Source organism: Mustela lutreola, chromosome 9 (genome assembly GCF_030435805.1).
Source record: "Mustela lutreola isolate mMusLut2 chromosome 9, mMusLut2.pri, whole genome shotgun sequence".
NCBI classification, from domain to species: Eukaryota; Metazoa; Chordata; class Mammalia; order Carnivora; family Mustelidae; genus Mustela; species Mustela lutreola.
The window spans coordinates 71,358,264-71,376,809 of record NC_081298.1 but is presented as its reverse complement, the minus strand read 5'-3'; the positions used below and the strand labels follow the sequence as shown (position 1 = coordinate 71,376,809).

The following is an 18,546-nucleotide window of genomic DNA, read 5'->3' as shown; positions in this document are numbered from 1 at the left end:
CCACTCATCTTAGCCCACCTCTTGAACAGCCTGTTGGGGAGAGGGAACTGGTCTTGTTCATCTCTGTATTCCTTTTCCTTTGGCTTGGCAAATCAGTGGCCCTTCACAAATGCTTGTCATATTGCATATCAGGTTGTTGCTTAAACATTAAAATTTGTATAAACCAATTCTGATCATATTCTCCAAAATTAGAGCTGATGAGTGGTAAGGTACTCATTGGTTACACATGTCTGTGAATAATTTATTAAAAGAGAAATCACTGACTAATGTTTAGGTTTATGTGGGAAGAATATGGAGAGGTTTGAGTTACGTGCCCATTTTATCTCCATAGCTGTTAGGAGTTTGAAGGATGTGGTGTTACTGCCTCACTCCTCATTCTTTAAGTGTAATAATAAAAATAGAAATCACTTTCAGTTAACAGAAATTAGAGGTAAAATACTTTTACAGAAAACCCTTTATACAACTTTTTATAGCTTAATAGTTTTGTAATTTCCAGGGTTAAGCTTAATCTTTTTTTTCCGTTTGTTTTTCTCCAGTATTAAGTGTTTTTGGCAGTCTCTATACCCTAGATCATATTTTATGGGTCACTGATTCCTTTGACAATTGAGCATTTTAATATAAGCTGGGAATGTATTTAAAATTGGTAGGGAGTATTAGAACTCTATTTGTATATAATTTATTGATTGAGTGAGTGATTGAGAGAGACTGCACAAGTGGTGGGGATGGGCAGGAGGAGAGGGAGAGGGAATCCCAGCCAGGCTCCACACCCAGCACAGAGCTCAAAGCAGAGCTTGATTCCAGGACCTTGAAATTGTGACCTGAGCTAAAATCAAGAAGTTTAACCAACTGAACCATCCAGGCACCCCTGTTTGTATACAATTTTAAAATATACAGGTCTGATAAGCATTTATTTCTAACTCTGGGTAAAGTACTTTTGACTTGGGTTCTCATTATCAGGCTAATAATAATGACCATAATAAGAATACAGACAACAACAGCTTTTTATTAGTGGTTTTATCATTAAGTGTCATAGTCTCTAAGGCGTTTTTTCCTCCTGCCTTTTTTTTTTTTTTTTTTTTTAAATAGTATAGGAAAGGAGGGCTCACGAAAGTGACTTACTTTCACTTAATACAGGCCAAGTAGCTACGGAGACAGATCTTGAACCTAGGTTTTAGGATTGTAAGTGGAGAAATCTTTCCTATAGCGTGGTGCATCTGTGATTAACTCACTGCTTATAGTTTGGGTGTTTCAGAAGAAGCAAAAATAGTTTCTGTACCATTTTTTCTACCTAATCAGAGACCACTGAACATAATAAAAACTGACCTCTGTTTATTGTATTAGTAAGTACTCCATGATATATTGTAGTGCAATAAAATAGAATACAGAAATGCAAATCCATGTCTCAAAATTAGATGCCATGCTTTCCCTTAATATTGTAATTATTTATTTGAATTCAGTATTAAAAGTTAAAAATTTAAAAACAGTAATGTATGTATAATTTTTTTTCTTTTCCCAGACAGATAGTGATTATGTACACAGTGTTGTAGCCAACTTGGAGAAAGAGTAAGTTCTTAATTATGAAAATGATAATATTTTAGTTACTGTTACTTACTGGCTTTTTGCTAAAAGAAAATGCCTCTTTTATAGTTCATTTCTCTGTGTTTAGTGTTCATTGGGTCACTATCATTGGTCTTTTAAAGTGGGTGGATATACGGTTTTCTGATCATGGACAAAGTGGTATATTTCAGTATAGAAAAGATTTGAATGCCATACATATGTAACTCTGTTAATGAATTATCGATCTTAAAGACCATAGAGAGGATCATACAAGATTACTTATGTCTTTCACCCTCAGTTGACAGAGAAAACACTCTGCTATCACGGTGGATAGTCTTACAGTGGTTGTAGCTTGTAGTAGTTGTAGTGGTTCCAAACCTCAGTGCTAAACTATGGCTAAATCTGTTCTATTCTGCAAAGACTGATTAATAGTTTACTGTGAGCAAGCACTTACCAGCTAATAGGGGGAAAGCTTAGTAAGTTTCTGATATTAGTTTTCATAATACTGCCTTTATAGCTTTAATAGTGATACCATAAAAACTCGTCATGATATGGGTTTCTTCATTGACTTTTACCTATTTTTGCCCTAAAGATGTATCTTTTACTTAAAAAGCCAAAAGGAAGCAACAATTATTTGTCAACCCTAGATTTAAAATAATGTGGTTCTTACTTTGTCTAAAATGCTGAAACCAGAAACTTTTTAAAAACCTATGAAGAGTGCAGAAGTAAATTGTGCATTTGTTGTTGTTGTTTTTCCTTCAAGTGCTCAATTTCTTGGCAACCCTTTATATAAACAGAATTTAGTATAGATTCCTCAAATACAGGAGCAGGGCACTAATTATAGCCCCTCCACCCCTTGGCCACATGGTCAGGTCTTTGGGGTTTATGCTGTGATTTTTGTCATTTCTCTTCTTCCTCAGTATGTAGGAACACCAAGCCCGGAAAAAAGTATGACTAAGCATGAACCACATTTGTGTAAATGCGGGTAGTTGCACAAGGATTTTGTGGAGATTTGCAAAAACTAAATGAGGGGAATGCAAACGTGGAAGGAATACACTTGAGTTAGTCAAGCTGATCACAAAAGCTTTATAACGGGTTTTCTCAACCTTGGCATTATTGACATGGGAGGCGAGATAATTCTTTGTCGTGAGGACCCTCGTATGTGTCCAGGGTACTGAGCACCCTCCTTGATGTCTGCCACTAAAGTCAGTAGTACATCCCACAGTTAGGACAACTGGATTCCTTCAGACGTTGCTCCATGTATGACACAGACACACACACACACATTTGTTAGTTTGTTTTTCTTCAATTCTCTATTGTCTGTGATACCTTCATTTTGATTTTTTAAAATTCTGATACTTTTTAGGAATATAATACATGCAGTTGGCTTAGGATTTCTATGCTTCTCTAGGGATAGTAGCATTTTTTGCACTGTTTTTAAAGCATTATTTAAAAAAAAAAACCCTTTGTGTTATTCAAAAAATTCTTATTTTCTGGCAAGTAAAATCAATGATGAGCTGCTTCCGTGAGTGACCCTAACAGTATACCTCACTGATATATTTTATGTTAAGCACACAAAGTTGAGCATTAAGATAGATAAAATCCCACAGAGCTTAAAATAACTCAGCTAATCTTTCTTATGACAGATTTTCTAAAGAAATCAGTTCTGGCTTGGTGGAAATAATATCCCCTCCTGAAAGCTATTATCCTGACCTGACAAACTTAAAGGAGACATTTGGAGACTCCAAAGAAAGAGTAAGGTGAGCCTGTGTTGTTTAAGATCCCTCACTCTTGTGAGTATGATATGGAATAAATGTTTACCATGTAATAAGTATTTACTGGAATGTAACACATTTTACGACTCAGCTAATTTGTGAGAGCTAATGCATTTTTGGTTATTAATTGGAAAATATGCAGTTTATAATGAGAGGTTGGATTTGCTCTGTGCAAGAACTTTTTTTTTAAGATTTTATTTATTTGAGAGAGAGAGAGCGTGCGCACACACAAGCTGTGGGGAGTGGCAGAGGGAGAGGGAGAAGCAGGCTCCCCACTGAGCAGGGAGCCTGATGCCGGGACTCAATACCAGGACCCCAGGATGATGACCTGAGCTGGGGGCACTTAATCATGGAACCAAGCAGCCACTGCATTCTATAACTTTTATAACTGCTCTTCTGTGGGTTATGACTTAAGATATATTCAGAATAATGCAAAAGCTAGTGCAGATAGAAACCTAACATCTGTATGCAAAGTAAATGAGTACTGATTCAGTGGAAGTGATAAAAACAATATTACTGTTTTGCAGAATTATATTGTAATAATATAAAAATCCAGTCAACCGGATTTGTCTCTAAATCTCTAAAATTGGAGGACTGAAAACTTTTATTGTATTGTTATTAAAAACAATGTAATCTAAGAGATACTAACATTAGCTTTGAATTTTATGTCACCAGAAAGAAGGAAAAAAATCACGTTTTGGGAAGAGATTATATTTTTTGAGTTGTTAATTTGTCTGAAAGACGGATATAACCTTCTAATCAGTTGTCTCTCAAGAAATATTTTAGTTCTAAAAAATTTGGGAATGGTTTCGGTAAATTCTAGGTGGTCTCATTAAATTCAGAACAACTTCCAAGGTATATTCTGGAGAAGTTTACTTTGTATGATTCAAACCCTTTTTTTGTTTGTTTGTTTTTGTTTTTTTTAACTTGTTTGTACAACTACTTCTCTTATTCAGCATTAGTCTGTTTCTGTAGGTTACTAGGAATTCCCTGAAAGGACTTAATAATGTAAACTTTAATGTGTTTTGGGTTTTTTAAGCATTCAGTATAATATTTTATTAATTTCTGCCTTCATGCAAAGCAGTGATCCTCAAAGTATAGTTCTTGAAGCACCATTTCCCAGAAACACTAAGATATTACATTTGCAAAAAGGGCCTTCAGTCGAAGGAGTTTGGAAAATAATAGACAGAAAAGTTTTTATTCAACAAATCTATTTACTTTTGGAAGTTTCAGTGCCTGTGATATATGAATATGTCTCCAGAAGGGGGATATATATGATTTACAAATTTACTTGATATTAGACTCCTTTTTTCCTCAGGACATCTTGACGATTAGTGTTTTGATAAAGGCTTCGTTAGAGAAAAGTAAATTCTCTTTCATGCTCTCCTACGTGGGTGTAACCTATGTGTACATATATAGATATATAGGTATCTGTGGGTCGACAGATATTTTGTATATATTGTCTACTGTGTGTATGGAATGTATGTATATATATTATAAAATATAACATGTAGTATGCATTATAAAATATTTACATTGAATCTTATTTTGCTAAATTTGAGTCTGATTCTTAACTCATTTCTGAAAATTTTTATTTTAGATGGAGAACAAAGCAAAACCTAGATTATTGTTTTCTAATGATGTATGCTCAGGAAAAGGGAATATATTACATTCAGGTAAGTATGGTTTGTCCTGTAATGTTTTTTCACACTTTTAAGGAAAAAGTAATATCCAGAGTATATGTTCATTGAAACAGAAAGTTTTGAAAGTATAAGCCTTTTAAGATGTATCAGATTATAAAAGTATATCAGAGAGCAGAAAGGTCTGTCACATCACAGTCACTGATAATGTGGGTTCTGCTGTTCCATTCTCTGGTTTAGCACAAACACTAGTTTTCTACTTAATGGTGTGATGGTGGGCAGGTCACTCATCTCTTTATCTCTTTCCTCTTCTCCTATCCCTCCATCTTTGCTCTCATTCTCCCTCTCTCCCCTGTTAAAAAGAGCTAAGGTTTAATTACTTGGCAAACTTTAAAGAAGGATTTTTTGATAGGTGTTTTTTTTTTTTTTTTTAAGATTTATTTATTTATTTAGTTGACAGAGAGTGCGAGAGGGAACACAAGCAGGGAGAGTGGGAGCACTGAGCAGGGAGCCCAGAGTGGGGCTTGTTCCCAGGACCCTGGGATCATGATCTGAGCCGAAGGCAGACACTTAACAACTGAGCCACCCAGGAACCCGGATTTTCTGATAGTTTTTTTGTTGGTCTTACAGTAATGCAGTTTTCTTTCTTCTTCTTTCTTTTTTTTTTTTTTTTTTTTTTTTTTAGTGGTACAATACATGAACATTTATATTGAAGATAGTATAACTGACGTTTAGCTATAATGGTCTAGCTTTTAGCAGTGTGACTCAGAGAATAAGTCTGTAATGATACAGCTTTTAAGTTAGCCAGGTAGGCAACAACTTAAATATTTGTAGGAGCTTCTTATCTCTTCCAAAGTTCATTCTCCTTAGTGACTTAAGCTTAAATTTTACAGTTGGAATTGAATCTTTATTTCATCTTTATTCCTTGTTCAAAATGCAGATACCCCTCAGTGGCGAAGCACACTAAGTCTGTCAGTTACTTTTTGTTGTTGTTTGTTTGTTTTTTAGTATAAAAAGTTTATTAGATCTTTCCCTAAAAGGAGGTTTTTAAAAATTTTTTTTTATTTTTTATAAACATACAATATATTTTTATCCCCAGGGGTACAGGTCTGTGAATCGCCAGGTTTACACACTTCACAGCACTCACCATAGCACATACCCTCCCCAATGTCCATAACCCTACCCCCCCAACCCCCCTCCCCCCAGCAACCCTCAGTTTGTTTTGTGAGATTAAGAGTCACTTATGGTTTGTCTCCCTCCTAATCTCATCTTGTTTCATTTATTCTTCAAAAAGGAGGTTTTGATGAGAGTTGCAAGAAGAGGCTCTGGGTCCCTGAACCAGAAAGGAAGTAAATGGTTTTGCAGCTGCTGGCAGGGGTTTGAGAGGGAAGGAAAGAAAGAGAAGCCTGCTTTTCCATTGTAGGGCAGTCTTACGGAGCACAGACTTTGTCTCCTTGGACATTTTATCTTGGGCCACGTGCATTCAAATGAGCAGGCACCCTTTCTTGGCTCTCAGGTTGGGAAATATTGATGATGATAGGGTCAGAATATAACATTGTATATACAAGAGTTGGGAGTATAAAAACATGGTATCCTTTAAATGTCTTAGAGAAGTCTTACTTTAATCTTAAGATAATAGCTTCAAAACATTTTATTTCATGTGCCCCATATTATTGTAGTTGAATCTTGCTGTTTGTTCTAGGGCCTTTGTATATTTACACGATGGTCAAGAACTTTATAGAGAGCATTTAAAAGTGTAGTTACATTGCTTTTAAAATGGGTTTTAAATTTATCTATAACCATAGAATTCATAGACTCTTAAAGCTTTTTTTTGTGTGTGTGTATGTGGAGTATAGAAGAAGTAAGCATTTAGGAAATTAACAAAAGGATAGGGTGAAGAAAGAGGATAACAGGGGTGCTGGGTGGCTCAGTCCATTAAGCATCTGCCTTCGACTCAGGTCATGATCCCAGAGTCCTGGGATAGAGTCCCATGTCGGGCTCCTTGCTCAGTGGGGAGTCTGATTCTCCCCTGCCTGCTGCTTCCCCTGCTTGTGCTTCCTCTCCCATTCTCTCTTAAAATCTTAAAAAAAAAAAAAGATAAAGAAAACTTTGGTTAAGCAGGGTGTGTATATGTGGTGTTAGAAGCACAGTAGCTATGAACTGACACTTAAGACACACTTCACACATCGTACATTTTTCTTTCCAACTTAGGCTTTACACATACTTACTCATTTAATACAACTCTTTTTTGCAAGAACAAGATCATACTATACCTGCTGTCTCATAGCCTGTTGTACTGTTGTTTCACTTATGGTAGACACCTTAACAAGCCAGTGATTACAGGTAGGAATACTTTTTAATCACTTATTGAAGTATCATTATTCAGATATCATAATGACCTTATTCTTGGTCATTGAGATTGTTCCCAACTCTTTAGTTGTGTCACAGATGAATCCAGTGAACATCCCAGTAATTGCCCATTTTCTCAAAAATTATGCCTCCAAAAAGGAGTTGCTTTGTATTGAAGTATTCACATGATTTCATATTATATAGAATTCTCTCTAGTTCATTATGAGCTACAAAGTGGGAAAAACAGATTAGCCTGAAAAGTCCTCAGTTTAATATTGGTTTTAACTATTTGTGAAGGATAGAGTTCACCCAGCAAAATGGGGGAGAATTAGTGTGAGGAAGCAAAGGGATTTAGTACAGACTTGATAATTATGCTAGGTGTGTGTCTTCATGTTGCGTTTGCTGAGGTGTAGCCTACCCAGGACTTTGAGAGAGTGCTTTTAATAAGGCAGCCAACTCTATGGTCAGCGCAGGCATATTCCTAAAGGAGAAAAAAAAAAAAAGGCCACCAGTTCTGGTGTTATGTTTATGGCTTGGAATGAAGTTTCCTGTCACAGAATCTCACACTTCGGTAAAGTGCTGTATCATAGCTGACTTGGAATTCAAGAGTGTCTTCTAGAATGCTGTTGGGTGTTTCCTGCCGAATCATGTCACAATGCCCATTTCGTGCGTTTGTCCCAGCTGTAGTGATGCTGACATTAATCAACGGGCTTGGTGGCCGGCCTCATCTCTCCTCCATGTAAAGCTCCCCAGCAGCCACTCCCCCTATGATTTCTGAAATCATTATTTTTCCCCAGATAAGTCATTTCCTTAGAGGAGGCCAAGTGATAATTTTCTAATTCTGTAACTTGCAATGTTCTTAGAAGCTGAGTTTTCGTGTAAAGAACTTTCCCTCCTTGTCTGTTTGGTTACCTTAAGAAACAGTTCACTAAGGAAAGGCAGAATAAATGACTATTCTTTCTCTTCATTAATTTTTCTGAAGTTGGTATCTGAGAAATCTCCAGTGGTGGTCATTTAAAAAACATTATTGTGAACTTACGGATTTTTAAAATAGATTTGATTTGCCTCAGTCCTTGCAATTGCTATTTACAATTGGTACATCAGAAACGAGTGAGATATTTGCAAATGACAGTACAGACAAAAGGTTGATATCCAGGATCTATAAAGAACTCCTAAAACTCAACACACACAAAACAGATAATCATATCAAAAAATGGGCAGAAGATATGAACAGACACCTCTCCAATGAAGACATACAAATGGCTGTCAGACACATGAAACAATGTTCATCATCACTAGCCATCAGGGAGATTCAAATTAAAACCACATTGAGATATCACCTTACACCAATTAGAATGGCCAAAATTAGCAAGACAGGAAACAACATGTATTGGAGGGGATGTGGAGAAAGGGGAACCCTCTTCCACTATTGGTGGGAATGCAAATTGGTATAGCCTCTTTGGAGAACAGTGTGGAGATTCCTCAAGAAATTAAAAATAGAGTTTCTTTATGATCCTGCCATTGCACTACTGGGTATTTACCCCAAAGATACAGATGTAGTGAAAAGAAGGGCCATCTGTACCCCAATGTTTATAGCAGCAATGGCCATGGTCGCCAAACTGTGGAAAGAACCAAGATGCCCTTCAATGGATGAATGGATAAGGAAGATGTGGTCCATATACACTATGGAGTATTATGCCTCCATCAGAAAGGATGAATACCCAACTTCTGTATCAACACGGACGGGACTGGAAGAGATTATGCTGAGTGAAATCAGTCAAGCAGAGAGAGTCAGTTATCATATGGTTTCACTTATATGTGGAGCATAACAAATAGCTTGGAGGACATGGGGAGTTAGAGAGGAGAAGGGAGTTGGGGGAAATTGGAAGGGTAGGTGAACCATGAGAGCCTCTGAAAAACAATCTGAGGGGTTTGAAGTGGCGAGGGGGTGGGAGGTTGGGGGAACCAGGTGGTGGGTATTAGAGAGGGCACAGATTGCATGGAGCACTGGGTGTGGTGCAAAAATAATGAATACTGTTATGCTGAAAATAAATAAAAAATTAAAAATTTTAAAAAAAATCAGTGGGAATCTTTTCACGTTGGCTCATGGGACGCCTGGGTGGCTCAGTTGGTTAGGTGTCTGCCTTCAGCTCAGGTCATGATCCCAGAGTACTGGGATCGAGCCCCATATCGGGCTCCCTGCTCAGCAGGGGTCCTGTTTCTCCTTCTGCCTGCCACCCCTCTTCTTTGTGCTTTGTCTCTCTCGCAGTATCTCTCTGTCAAATAAATAACATCTTAAAAAAAAAAAATTGGTTCTTATATTCCTTCCATGTAAGTCCAGCAATCTTTGATCACTTCTTTGCTGACTGGCACAAGATTTGCACATTTCCTAGAATCAGTCGTTTCTCTTAAGGAGTCTTTTTCTTTGTAGAAGCAAATAGTATTTAGGACCACAGTCTGGGTGCATGAGATGCTCATTGCTCTTAAGATGTCTTTGCTTCTAGGCCTTTTAGCAAAGAGAAGAGTATTGTATTTCTTACGGGGAAAACTACAAGCTCATATTGATAGTCCCAAGTCTAATGAAGATTTTAGGGCTTTGTTTTTAATAACATTAAAAGTCTTGGTTTTTAATAACATTATCCTATTAACATAATTCTTTTATTCTACAGTATGTCTGAAATAGTTTCAAAATAGTCATACCAGTATCACTACTAACTCTTAGACTGCTGAATGCTATTTAAATTTTCTTTGTCCTTTTTTCCCTCCTATATCCTAATACGGATATCTAGTAAAAATTCTGTGTTTGAAAGCCACTGGAAGAAATTCTTTATACTCTTTGACGATGCTGCCAAATTGATATGAAACTTGGTTTAATTGTTTCATTTCATATTCAGTTTTTAGGAATTTTTATCCTTTTTAGTAATTGAAAAAAAAACTCCAAAGTCAGAATTGCATAAACTAAGATATACAGAAGTCTCACTTTCACTCCCATCACTCTGTTTTCTCCCTTCCTTATGGATAACCACCATTAGTTTTCTTTCGTTCTTTCTTTCTTTCTCTCTCTCTCTCTCTCTGTCTTTTTAAGATTTTATTTATTTGAGAGAGAGAGCATGGGGTGGGGCAGGGTATGTGGCAGGAGAAGGAGAAGTGGACTGCCCTCTGAGCAGGGAGCCCAGTGCGGGGCTCCATCCTAGGACCTGAGATCATGCCTGAGCAGAAGGCAGACCCTTAACAGACTGAGCCACCCAGGCACCCCCAGTTTTTTTTTTTAATTTCTTTTTTACTTAAATTTAAGCCAAAATGAAATATATAAAGTCTTCCATATATAATATTCTAATATATAATGCTTGGTTTCTGATAGCATATTTGCATATTATAAAACAGTATTTTACATCTTGTTTTTTAGCTTCCCTCTGTGAACTAGTGATCACTAGTGAGTTGTAAGATTTTAGTTCAAGACCGGCTCTTGCCATGCCAAAACACCTATGTCATAGAAGCACATATGTTCCTAAAAATCCTGTACCTAAGGGTTCATAGCAGCTTTGTTTGTGCTAACGAAAATCTGGAAATAGGCCCGATGTTCTTCAGGTGACACATCTCTACCACAGACATGGAATAATGAAAAGAAACAAACTGTTGATACACACAACAGTTTGTGTGAGGGAACTGGTGGGACTTTAAAATCCAATCTTGAAAGCTTATGTACTGTACGATTCTATTGTATAGCATTTTTGAAATCACAGGATGTGGAAATGAGAGCAGGTTCTTGGTTACTGGATGCTGAAAGTGCGGAAGGGAGGAAGAGGCTGTTGATCTAAGGAGTAGCAGTAGCAGAAGAATGCTCACGATGGAGTTGTTCTGTCTCCAGAAATTACATGGAACTAAATACACACGCGCACGTGCACACACACACACACACACACACACACACCTCTAACACACCTGAATGCTATAAGACTGGTGGAATTTAATAAGATCAGTCAATTATACGGTCAGTCAAGTGTAGTGCAGTTACACTAGAGGATGTTAGACTGGGGAAAACTGGGTGAAAGGTATTCGGGATCTCTGTATTTTGTCTTAGAGCCACATAGGAATCTACAGTTACCAAGTTTTTTAAAAAGTGAAGTTGCTTATATACAGAAATCTGTTGGCACTAATAACAAAGAGCAGGAGAAGGAATTAAAGAAAACAGCCCAAAGCAACCTACAGTGCCATCCCTATCAAATACCACCAGCGTTTCCCAGAACTCAAACAAATAATACTAAAATTTGCATGGACCCACAAAAGACCGTGAGTAGCCAAAGCAGCCTTGAGAAAGAACAGCAAAGCTGGAGGTACCACAATCCCAGACTTCAAGCTACCCAAGACTGGAAAGCTGTAGGAATGAAAACATGGTTCAAGTTCAAAGACAGATACATGGACCAATGGAACAGAACAGAGAGCCCAGAGGTAAAAGTGAAGTTGTTCGATGAGACTTGAGAGTGGAACAAAGCAGTTTTCCTAATTAAATGTAAAATGTGAGTTGGCAAACAAAATGAGTGTACCAACTTTTAAATAGGCCTTTGACTATTTCATCTACATCTCTGTGCATGTAATTAGTCCCAATCTTGTTTTTGAAGTTACCTATTAGAAAAGTTTGTAGCTGCCTGATACTAGGGATCATCTTGGCTTTGGGCGAAGATGGTGTTTAGGTTTGAGTGTGGGCCCCTCTTCTTTCAGAGGAAAGTAAGGTGTCAGTGTGGTTCTGTGCTTTGTCTAGTTTCCCCTCCAGCTTCCCTAAAGGAGGCATAGAACATGTCTGGAGGCATAGAACATGTTTTCGCCAATGTATTCTCTAGGGTTAGTACACAATAGAAGGCTCAATAAAATATTTGGTAAAATATTAGTAAAATATTTGGTGGGTCCATGTCCTGTCTTTCCAAATACTCCTACTGTTTCTTCACAGGGTAAGACAAAGAAAGCTTGTAGGATTTAAATACATGAAAAACTTACGTATAAAGATAAGTGAAAATTGCTTAGCCCAGTAACTAGAAGTGAGAACAGGAAAAAAGTAAGTAAGTAAGTAAGAACAGGAAAAAATTTTTTAGGGTATTAAAATCACCTTGTGACTTGGAAATTTTTATGAGAGGAGATCCTGGGGAGGAAGTCTTATACATGTACTTAGTCCCTGATCTTTGTCAGCTCCCAGTTGAATTGGTAAAAACTCCAAGCATAAATAACACATGGTGCCGGTGGAACATATGGGGTTAACTGGCACTCTGAATTGCCACAGTTTCTTAAGTATCTTGAAGATATCATTTATTTGTTTATATTGCTTAACAGGATATTTATTTTAGAGAGAGGGAGAGAGAGCAGGGAGAGGGGCAGAGGAAGAGGGAGGGAGACTCTCAAACAGATACCACCCCCCGCCCCCCACCAGTAAGCACAGCCTGAAGCGGGGTTCGATCTAATAATCCTGAGACTGTGACCTGAGCTGAAATTAGAGTCAGACACTTAACCAGCTCATCCACCCAGGGGCCCCTGAAAATAGCTTTTAAAACTTCAAAAGTTGGGACGCCTGGGTGGCTCAGTTGGTTGGACGACTGCCTTCGGCTCAGGTCATGATCCCGGAATCCCGAGATCGAGTCCCACATCAGGCTCCCAGCTCCATGGGGAGTCTGCTTCACTCTCTGACCTCCTCGCTCATGCTCTCTCTCACTGTCTCTCTCTCAAATAAATAAATTTAAAAAAAAAAAAAACCTTCAAAAGTGAACTTTCTAGAATCTGTCCTACAGAAATGAAAAGCACTAATACGTAAATATAAGCAGATTTATTGCATCATTGTTTGCATTGACAAGAAATGAGAAACAAGCTGGATGTATGTTTACAATGAGGGAGGAGTTGACTGAATTGTTTAAAGTTGATATCATGGAATATTAAGCATCTACTAAATATTTATTAGCCTGGAAAGATATTCATGATCTAGTAAGAGGAAAAGAAGACAGTGTGGTAATAAGATCCTTTATTTACAGAAATGTAAATGGGAATGGGAACCTGAGTACAGATGGGTCTTTTTGTGCTGTGTGACCCTATAGAAGGCATCAAGTGGATGCCCACCCAACTTTTAAAAAAAAAAATTATTTTTTTTTTTAGTTTTTTAAAGATTTTATTTATCCATTTGAGAGAGAGAGAGAGCAAGCGAACATGAGAGGGGAGACGTCAGAGGGAGAAGCAGACTCCCTGTGGAGCTGGGAGCCCGATGAGGGACTCGATCTTGGGACTCTGGGATCATGACCTGAGCTGAAGGCAGTTGCTTAACCAACTGAGCCACCCAGGTGCCCACCCACCCAACTGTTAACATTGGTTACCACAGCTGGCAGGCTGGAGGGCAGAGAAGGAAAGCTACTGGCTTTTTAACTTAGCACATGTATTATGTAAAAATTTTTTAAGAATTTAAAGCCTTATAAAAATTCTTTTCCTTTGAAAAGTAAAAAGGGTAGTGTGAAATCTTGTTGGGCACTATGGAAGGACCAAAAAAGGGTATTCATGGAGTGGACTGATTTCCCACAATAAGGGAGTGGTTCAGGCGACTTGCTGTGTGCCTCTTCCTTTTGTTTTCCTCATTTTCTTTAAAAAAATTTTTGTTTTGGGCACCTGGGTGGCTCAGTTGGTTGAGCAACTGCCTTCAGCTCAGGTCACGGTCCTGGAGTCCCGGGATCAAGTCCCGCATCGGGCTCCCAGCTCCATGGGGAGTCTGCTTCTCCCTCTGACCTTCTCCCCTCTCATGTTCTCTCTCACTGTCTCTCTCTCTCTCAAATAAATAAATAAAAATCTTAAAAAAAAATTTTTTTGTTTTTATATTTTCATCATTTTTGACCATTTTTTGATTTGCATTATGAAGTATGCTTGAGTTTTCTTATAAGAATGTCCTTTTATCTGAATCTTTTCATCTCTAATTTATTAATCTGATTGTTCAACTTTTTTTAGCTTGAAGATGATATTATTGTCAAACAAAATTACTTTAACACTATAAAAAATTTTGCACTTCAACTTTCTTCTGAAGAATGGATGATACTCGAGTTCTCCCAGCTGGGCTTCATTGGTAAGAATAGTGTCAGATTTATCTACTTTTCAGAAATAACTGTGACTCTTAAACTAATTTCTTTTACCTTAAAATTGTCTTTTTTCCCCTGGAAATGGATTGCTTTTGAAGAAATTGAATTTTAGGTAAACTTCTGCATATGAAATGATGAAAGTCAACCCAAAATAATATTTGGATACTTCTGAGATTGCAGTATTTACTGTGGAGTACACACACAGGGCCAGCCATGGTCCCGAGCATGTCTGATTTCTTCTCTGACCCCTCTAGTTGCTCTTTTAGTGCCCAGAGCTCTAGTAGGATTGGGGTTCTTTTAAAAAGAATGCCACACTTATGTTTTCTAGTATGAATTCCTGGTATTTGATGTAGTCCTTGAAGTTCTTGTTCTGGTATTAATTTGTATTCATTTGTTGCCTTCATAGACTAATTAGGGTGCTCATTTAAAATATTTTTTCCACTAAAATCCCTAAATTCTGTAATTAAAAAGAAGATATCGAAAGCTGAAGAATTTCAGGAAGTTTACAGGTTTTAGAAAAACACCTAGAGAATAACATTTCACTTCTTGCAGCACTTTAAACCTTTAAGTATTAGAGGCTGGGCCTTTGAACTTGTTGGTCATTTATCTCAAAACTTAAGAATCAAAAAACATCTTTACTTGTGAAAGTAAAGAATTAGGAAACCTTGTTTTTCTGCAGTTACTGATTTGGTTAAATTTTTTTTTTTTTTAACCTAAACCTAAAAGAACCTAAATTTCCTTTTTTTTTTTTTTTTTTTTTTAAATGGGAAGAATTTTAATAAGACATGAAGGAAAAGTCTCTGACTTGGTTCTTGAATCCTTCGAGCCAGTAGCTGAATGATAGATTTTGTAATGGAGAAATTCAGGAGTTCAGTAGATCTGTTTATCCCCAGGTGACAACTCAGAATGTTTAGCTAAAGCAAGTTTGTTTGCTTTTGACAAGACAAATGGGGAATTTACTCTCCATGACTTCTGTTTGAAAGCACAAGCTTTTATATATTTGTTGTTAGATCTCACTTATTTAAGCCATTTTGTTGGTTGGTTTCTTCATAACAGCTATTGACTGAGAATTTTTTTTTTCCCCAGGTAAAATGTTTCAAGCACCAGACCTCACTCTGATTGTGGAATTCATATTTATGTTCTATAAGGAGAAACCCATTGATTGGCTCTTGGACCATATACTCTGGGTCAAAGTCTGCAACCCTGAAAAAGACGCAGTAAGTTGATTTCTTATGAGGGTGGATATAGGAGTGCTGCCAACCGTGACTTCCATCTTAGGTCTATCATTTTGTTCGTGTTCATTCCATGACCAACTCCTGGGGCCACGTGCTCCGGGCTCGTGATGATTAATATACATAGTTTAGAAATGCCACCTTAGGCTGGGTTGGAGAGAGGTTTGTTCTGGTCTCCCCTGTATCTGTTGGAGATAAGAGTCTTTCCCCTTCCTGACACCCAGGTGGTACTACGAGATCTAATTAAGGGCTAGCTGTCAGTTAAGTGCCTGCAAACCCTTTATCACTCCAGGGTCCTTGCTCACTACAGTGTATCCTCTTGCTCTATAAAGCCTGTGTACTAAGGTCCAGATCTTGTAGAGAATCACTACATAGTTGGATCCTCACCCCATCCAATTCCACCCCTCCCCGTAACACACCCTACAGCATCAGTTACCCTGAATAAAACCATGCTTTCTCAGTTTGAGGGATACTACCTTCTACCAGGGGAAGAGGCTGCTTTTCTCTATCTTGTGAAAGTGACTTTCAAGAAGCCAGATAGCTGAATGAAAGCAATGACATTTGAAGTGCTTGCTTGCTTCTTGAGTTGACAGAAAATCCCTAAATTAGAGGGACTTTCAGATAACAGTGGAAAATCCCTTAAATCAGTGAAATCCACCTTTCTTCAGTTTGCTGATAAATGTTAGCAGTGTCATTAGGCTCTGGTATTTCTGTGTATTACTGTGGGCTATAGATGTTCTCCTGTCTGTCCTGAGTTGGGGTTATTTCAGCTTTCTTCATACTTTGTCATTTTTCTTTTTTCAAATACTTTGGGACAATATCGGGCCTAGCATATCTGGAAATAAGAAATAAAATAGCAGTGATATTTTATACCAAAGCAGTGGCAAGTCAAAAAGCACTTTTTAGTATATTACTTGCAAGAAACCAGTGTTCATATGCTGACCTTTGGGGTGATGGTAGCAGGTAAATGAGTCAATGATGATTTTTGTCTTATCATGTTATTTCCATAGAAATCTTGTTGTAAAAAGTAATTAGCTATGTTTTCCTTGTCCAATTAGAATTGTACCTCTGGAAAAAAAATCTTTTTTTTTTTGATGTAAGCATAAATGTGAATACACATTCTTAAACATAAGTCATTTTCTTTTTTAATTACTTATTCATGAGAGAGAGAGAGAGGCAGAGGGAGAAGCAGGCTCCTGAGGAGCAGGGAACCTGATTCGGGACTCTGGGATCATGACGTAAGCCGAAGGCAGGCGCTTAACCGACTGAGCCACCCCGGCGCCCCCCAAAATAAGTGATTTTTGACATGTAGTAACAGGAAGTTTTTATTATGGGAATGTGTCTTTACAGTGATGACTTAATATTCATTCTAAAACATTCTAACAAACATTAATTTGACTTCATGTCCTTACTATCTAGAACAGTTTGATCATGCCACCTGCCACTTAGTTTTTAGGACACTGCCTTCTGGTGTTTGTAAGCTATTGTTACATTCTTTTTTGTCTGTTTGTTCTTAAACCACTTTCTTAGAGCAAATCATGAAACAGAACCAAATAGCAAAGTAGCTACTTTTCAACAATGATTGAACATATAAATTGATTTGAACAACTTTTATGATGTAAGTCCTGACCTGTATTTTCTTTGTGATTTACAGGCATTTTTATCGTAGGACATAGGAAAATTCAGGTGATCGTTTCACACCTACAGTATACTTGTATTCAATTGGTCCTCTGCAGTATTTCATCTCCTATAGGGTTAGCTTCTAAATGAGTCTGGGAGGTGAGAATCTCTGATAGTAGAAATTAAAACCATTTAAATCCTCCATAAATTTTAGCACACAGCCCTTTGGCCAGTTTGATCAATCTCTTCTGTCGCTGCTCCTTAGGCCATGTTTTTCTGTGGCCTGTAATTCTTCAGTTGCTTCTGCTAGGAAGTCGGGGAAACTGTCTCCACATGCTGGCAGCCTCCAGAACAGTAGCTCTTTGACACTGGGCTGGAAAATTCAACAGGTTTATCACCCACTTGGATTCTTCAGGCACCAGTGAGTCCATCGCCTGTGGAGAGGGCTCAGTCTCAGACACTGGTCATTCTCCCCCCCCCCCCCCTTCCTCCTTCCCCCTTGCTCTTCTCCTTTCCTCCTCCTGCCTTCCTTTCCCTCACCTCCCATTTGAGTAGTTGAATTTTGTGTAAATAGAATATGTTCTATTACCTATAGTGTTAGTAGTAACAGTAATGAAGTAAAACCTCTTGAGAAAAATTAAGCATTTTAGTACCCAGGAAACTATTGGAGGCCTTTCCAAGTGGAAATGTCTTACGAATAAAAGTACATTCTTCGTCCAGAACTTGTAAAAGTCACTGAAAATGAGAAGAGTTGATAAAAGCCTGACAGGACAGCTGAGGCTGTTTTCAAATACCGAGTTAACCCACAGGGGGCGCCCTGCTGGCAATCTGGGTTTCCCACAGCCAGACCAAGCGTGAGGACAGGTTGTAATCTGAAGTCTGGACCTGGAGGCGCTTCACATGAAAAAAACAAGTTGTCCCGTAACTGTGCTGAGTTGAACTGTGGAACTTGAAATACCTAAGGAGCAGTGACAGAAAAAATTGATCAAACTGGCCGAAGGGCTGTGTGCTAAAATTTATAGAGGATTTAAATGGTTTTAATTTCTACTATCAGAGATTCTCACCTCCCAGACTCATTTTAGAACCTAACCCTATAGGAGATAAAATACTGCAGAAGACCAACTGAATGCTTATGGTCAGGTTGTTGCCTTGCATTTTCAGATAACTTTGATGCAACAAAATATGCCTTTTATTATTTGCAAATCCTGCGTTATATCATCCAATTAAAGACATTCTGTATATTTGAACCAAACCTCTAGGTTATATTGTGTGCATTTTA

At 37.8% G+C, this 18,546-nt stretch overlaps 1 protein-coding gene across 5 annotated transcripts in view; it reads left to right on the top strand.

The window, feature by feature from the left end:
• MGAT4A (alpha-1,3-mannosyl-glycoprotein 4-beta-N-acetylglucosaminyltransferase A) overlaps positions 1 to 18,546 on the top strand; it is a 156,139-nt gene that overhangs the window by 116,123 nt on the left and 21,470 nt on the right. For all 5 annotated transcript variants that reach the window (XM_059134703.1, XM_059134701.1, XM_059134704.1 and 2 more), the window contains exons 6-10: positions 1,517 to 1,563; positions 3,204 to 3,317; positions 4,933 to 5,008; positions 14,288 to 14,402; positions 15,502 to 15,632. In XM_059134703.1, coding sequence (XP_058990686.1) covers positions 1,517 to 1,563; positions 3,204 to 3,317; positions 4,933 to 5,008; positions 14,288 to 14,402; positions 15,502 to 15,632 — 483 coding nt within the window. The remainder of the gene's footprint in view (positions 1 to 1,516; positions 1,564 to 3,203; positions 3,318 to 4,932; positions 5,009 to 14,287; positions 14,403 to 15,501; positions 15,633 to 18,546) is intronic.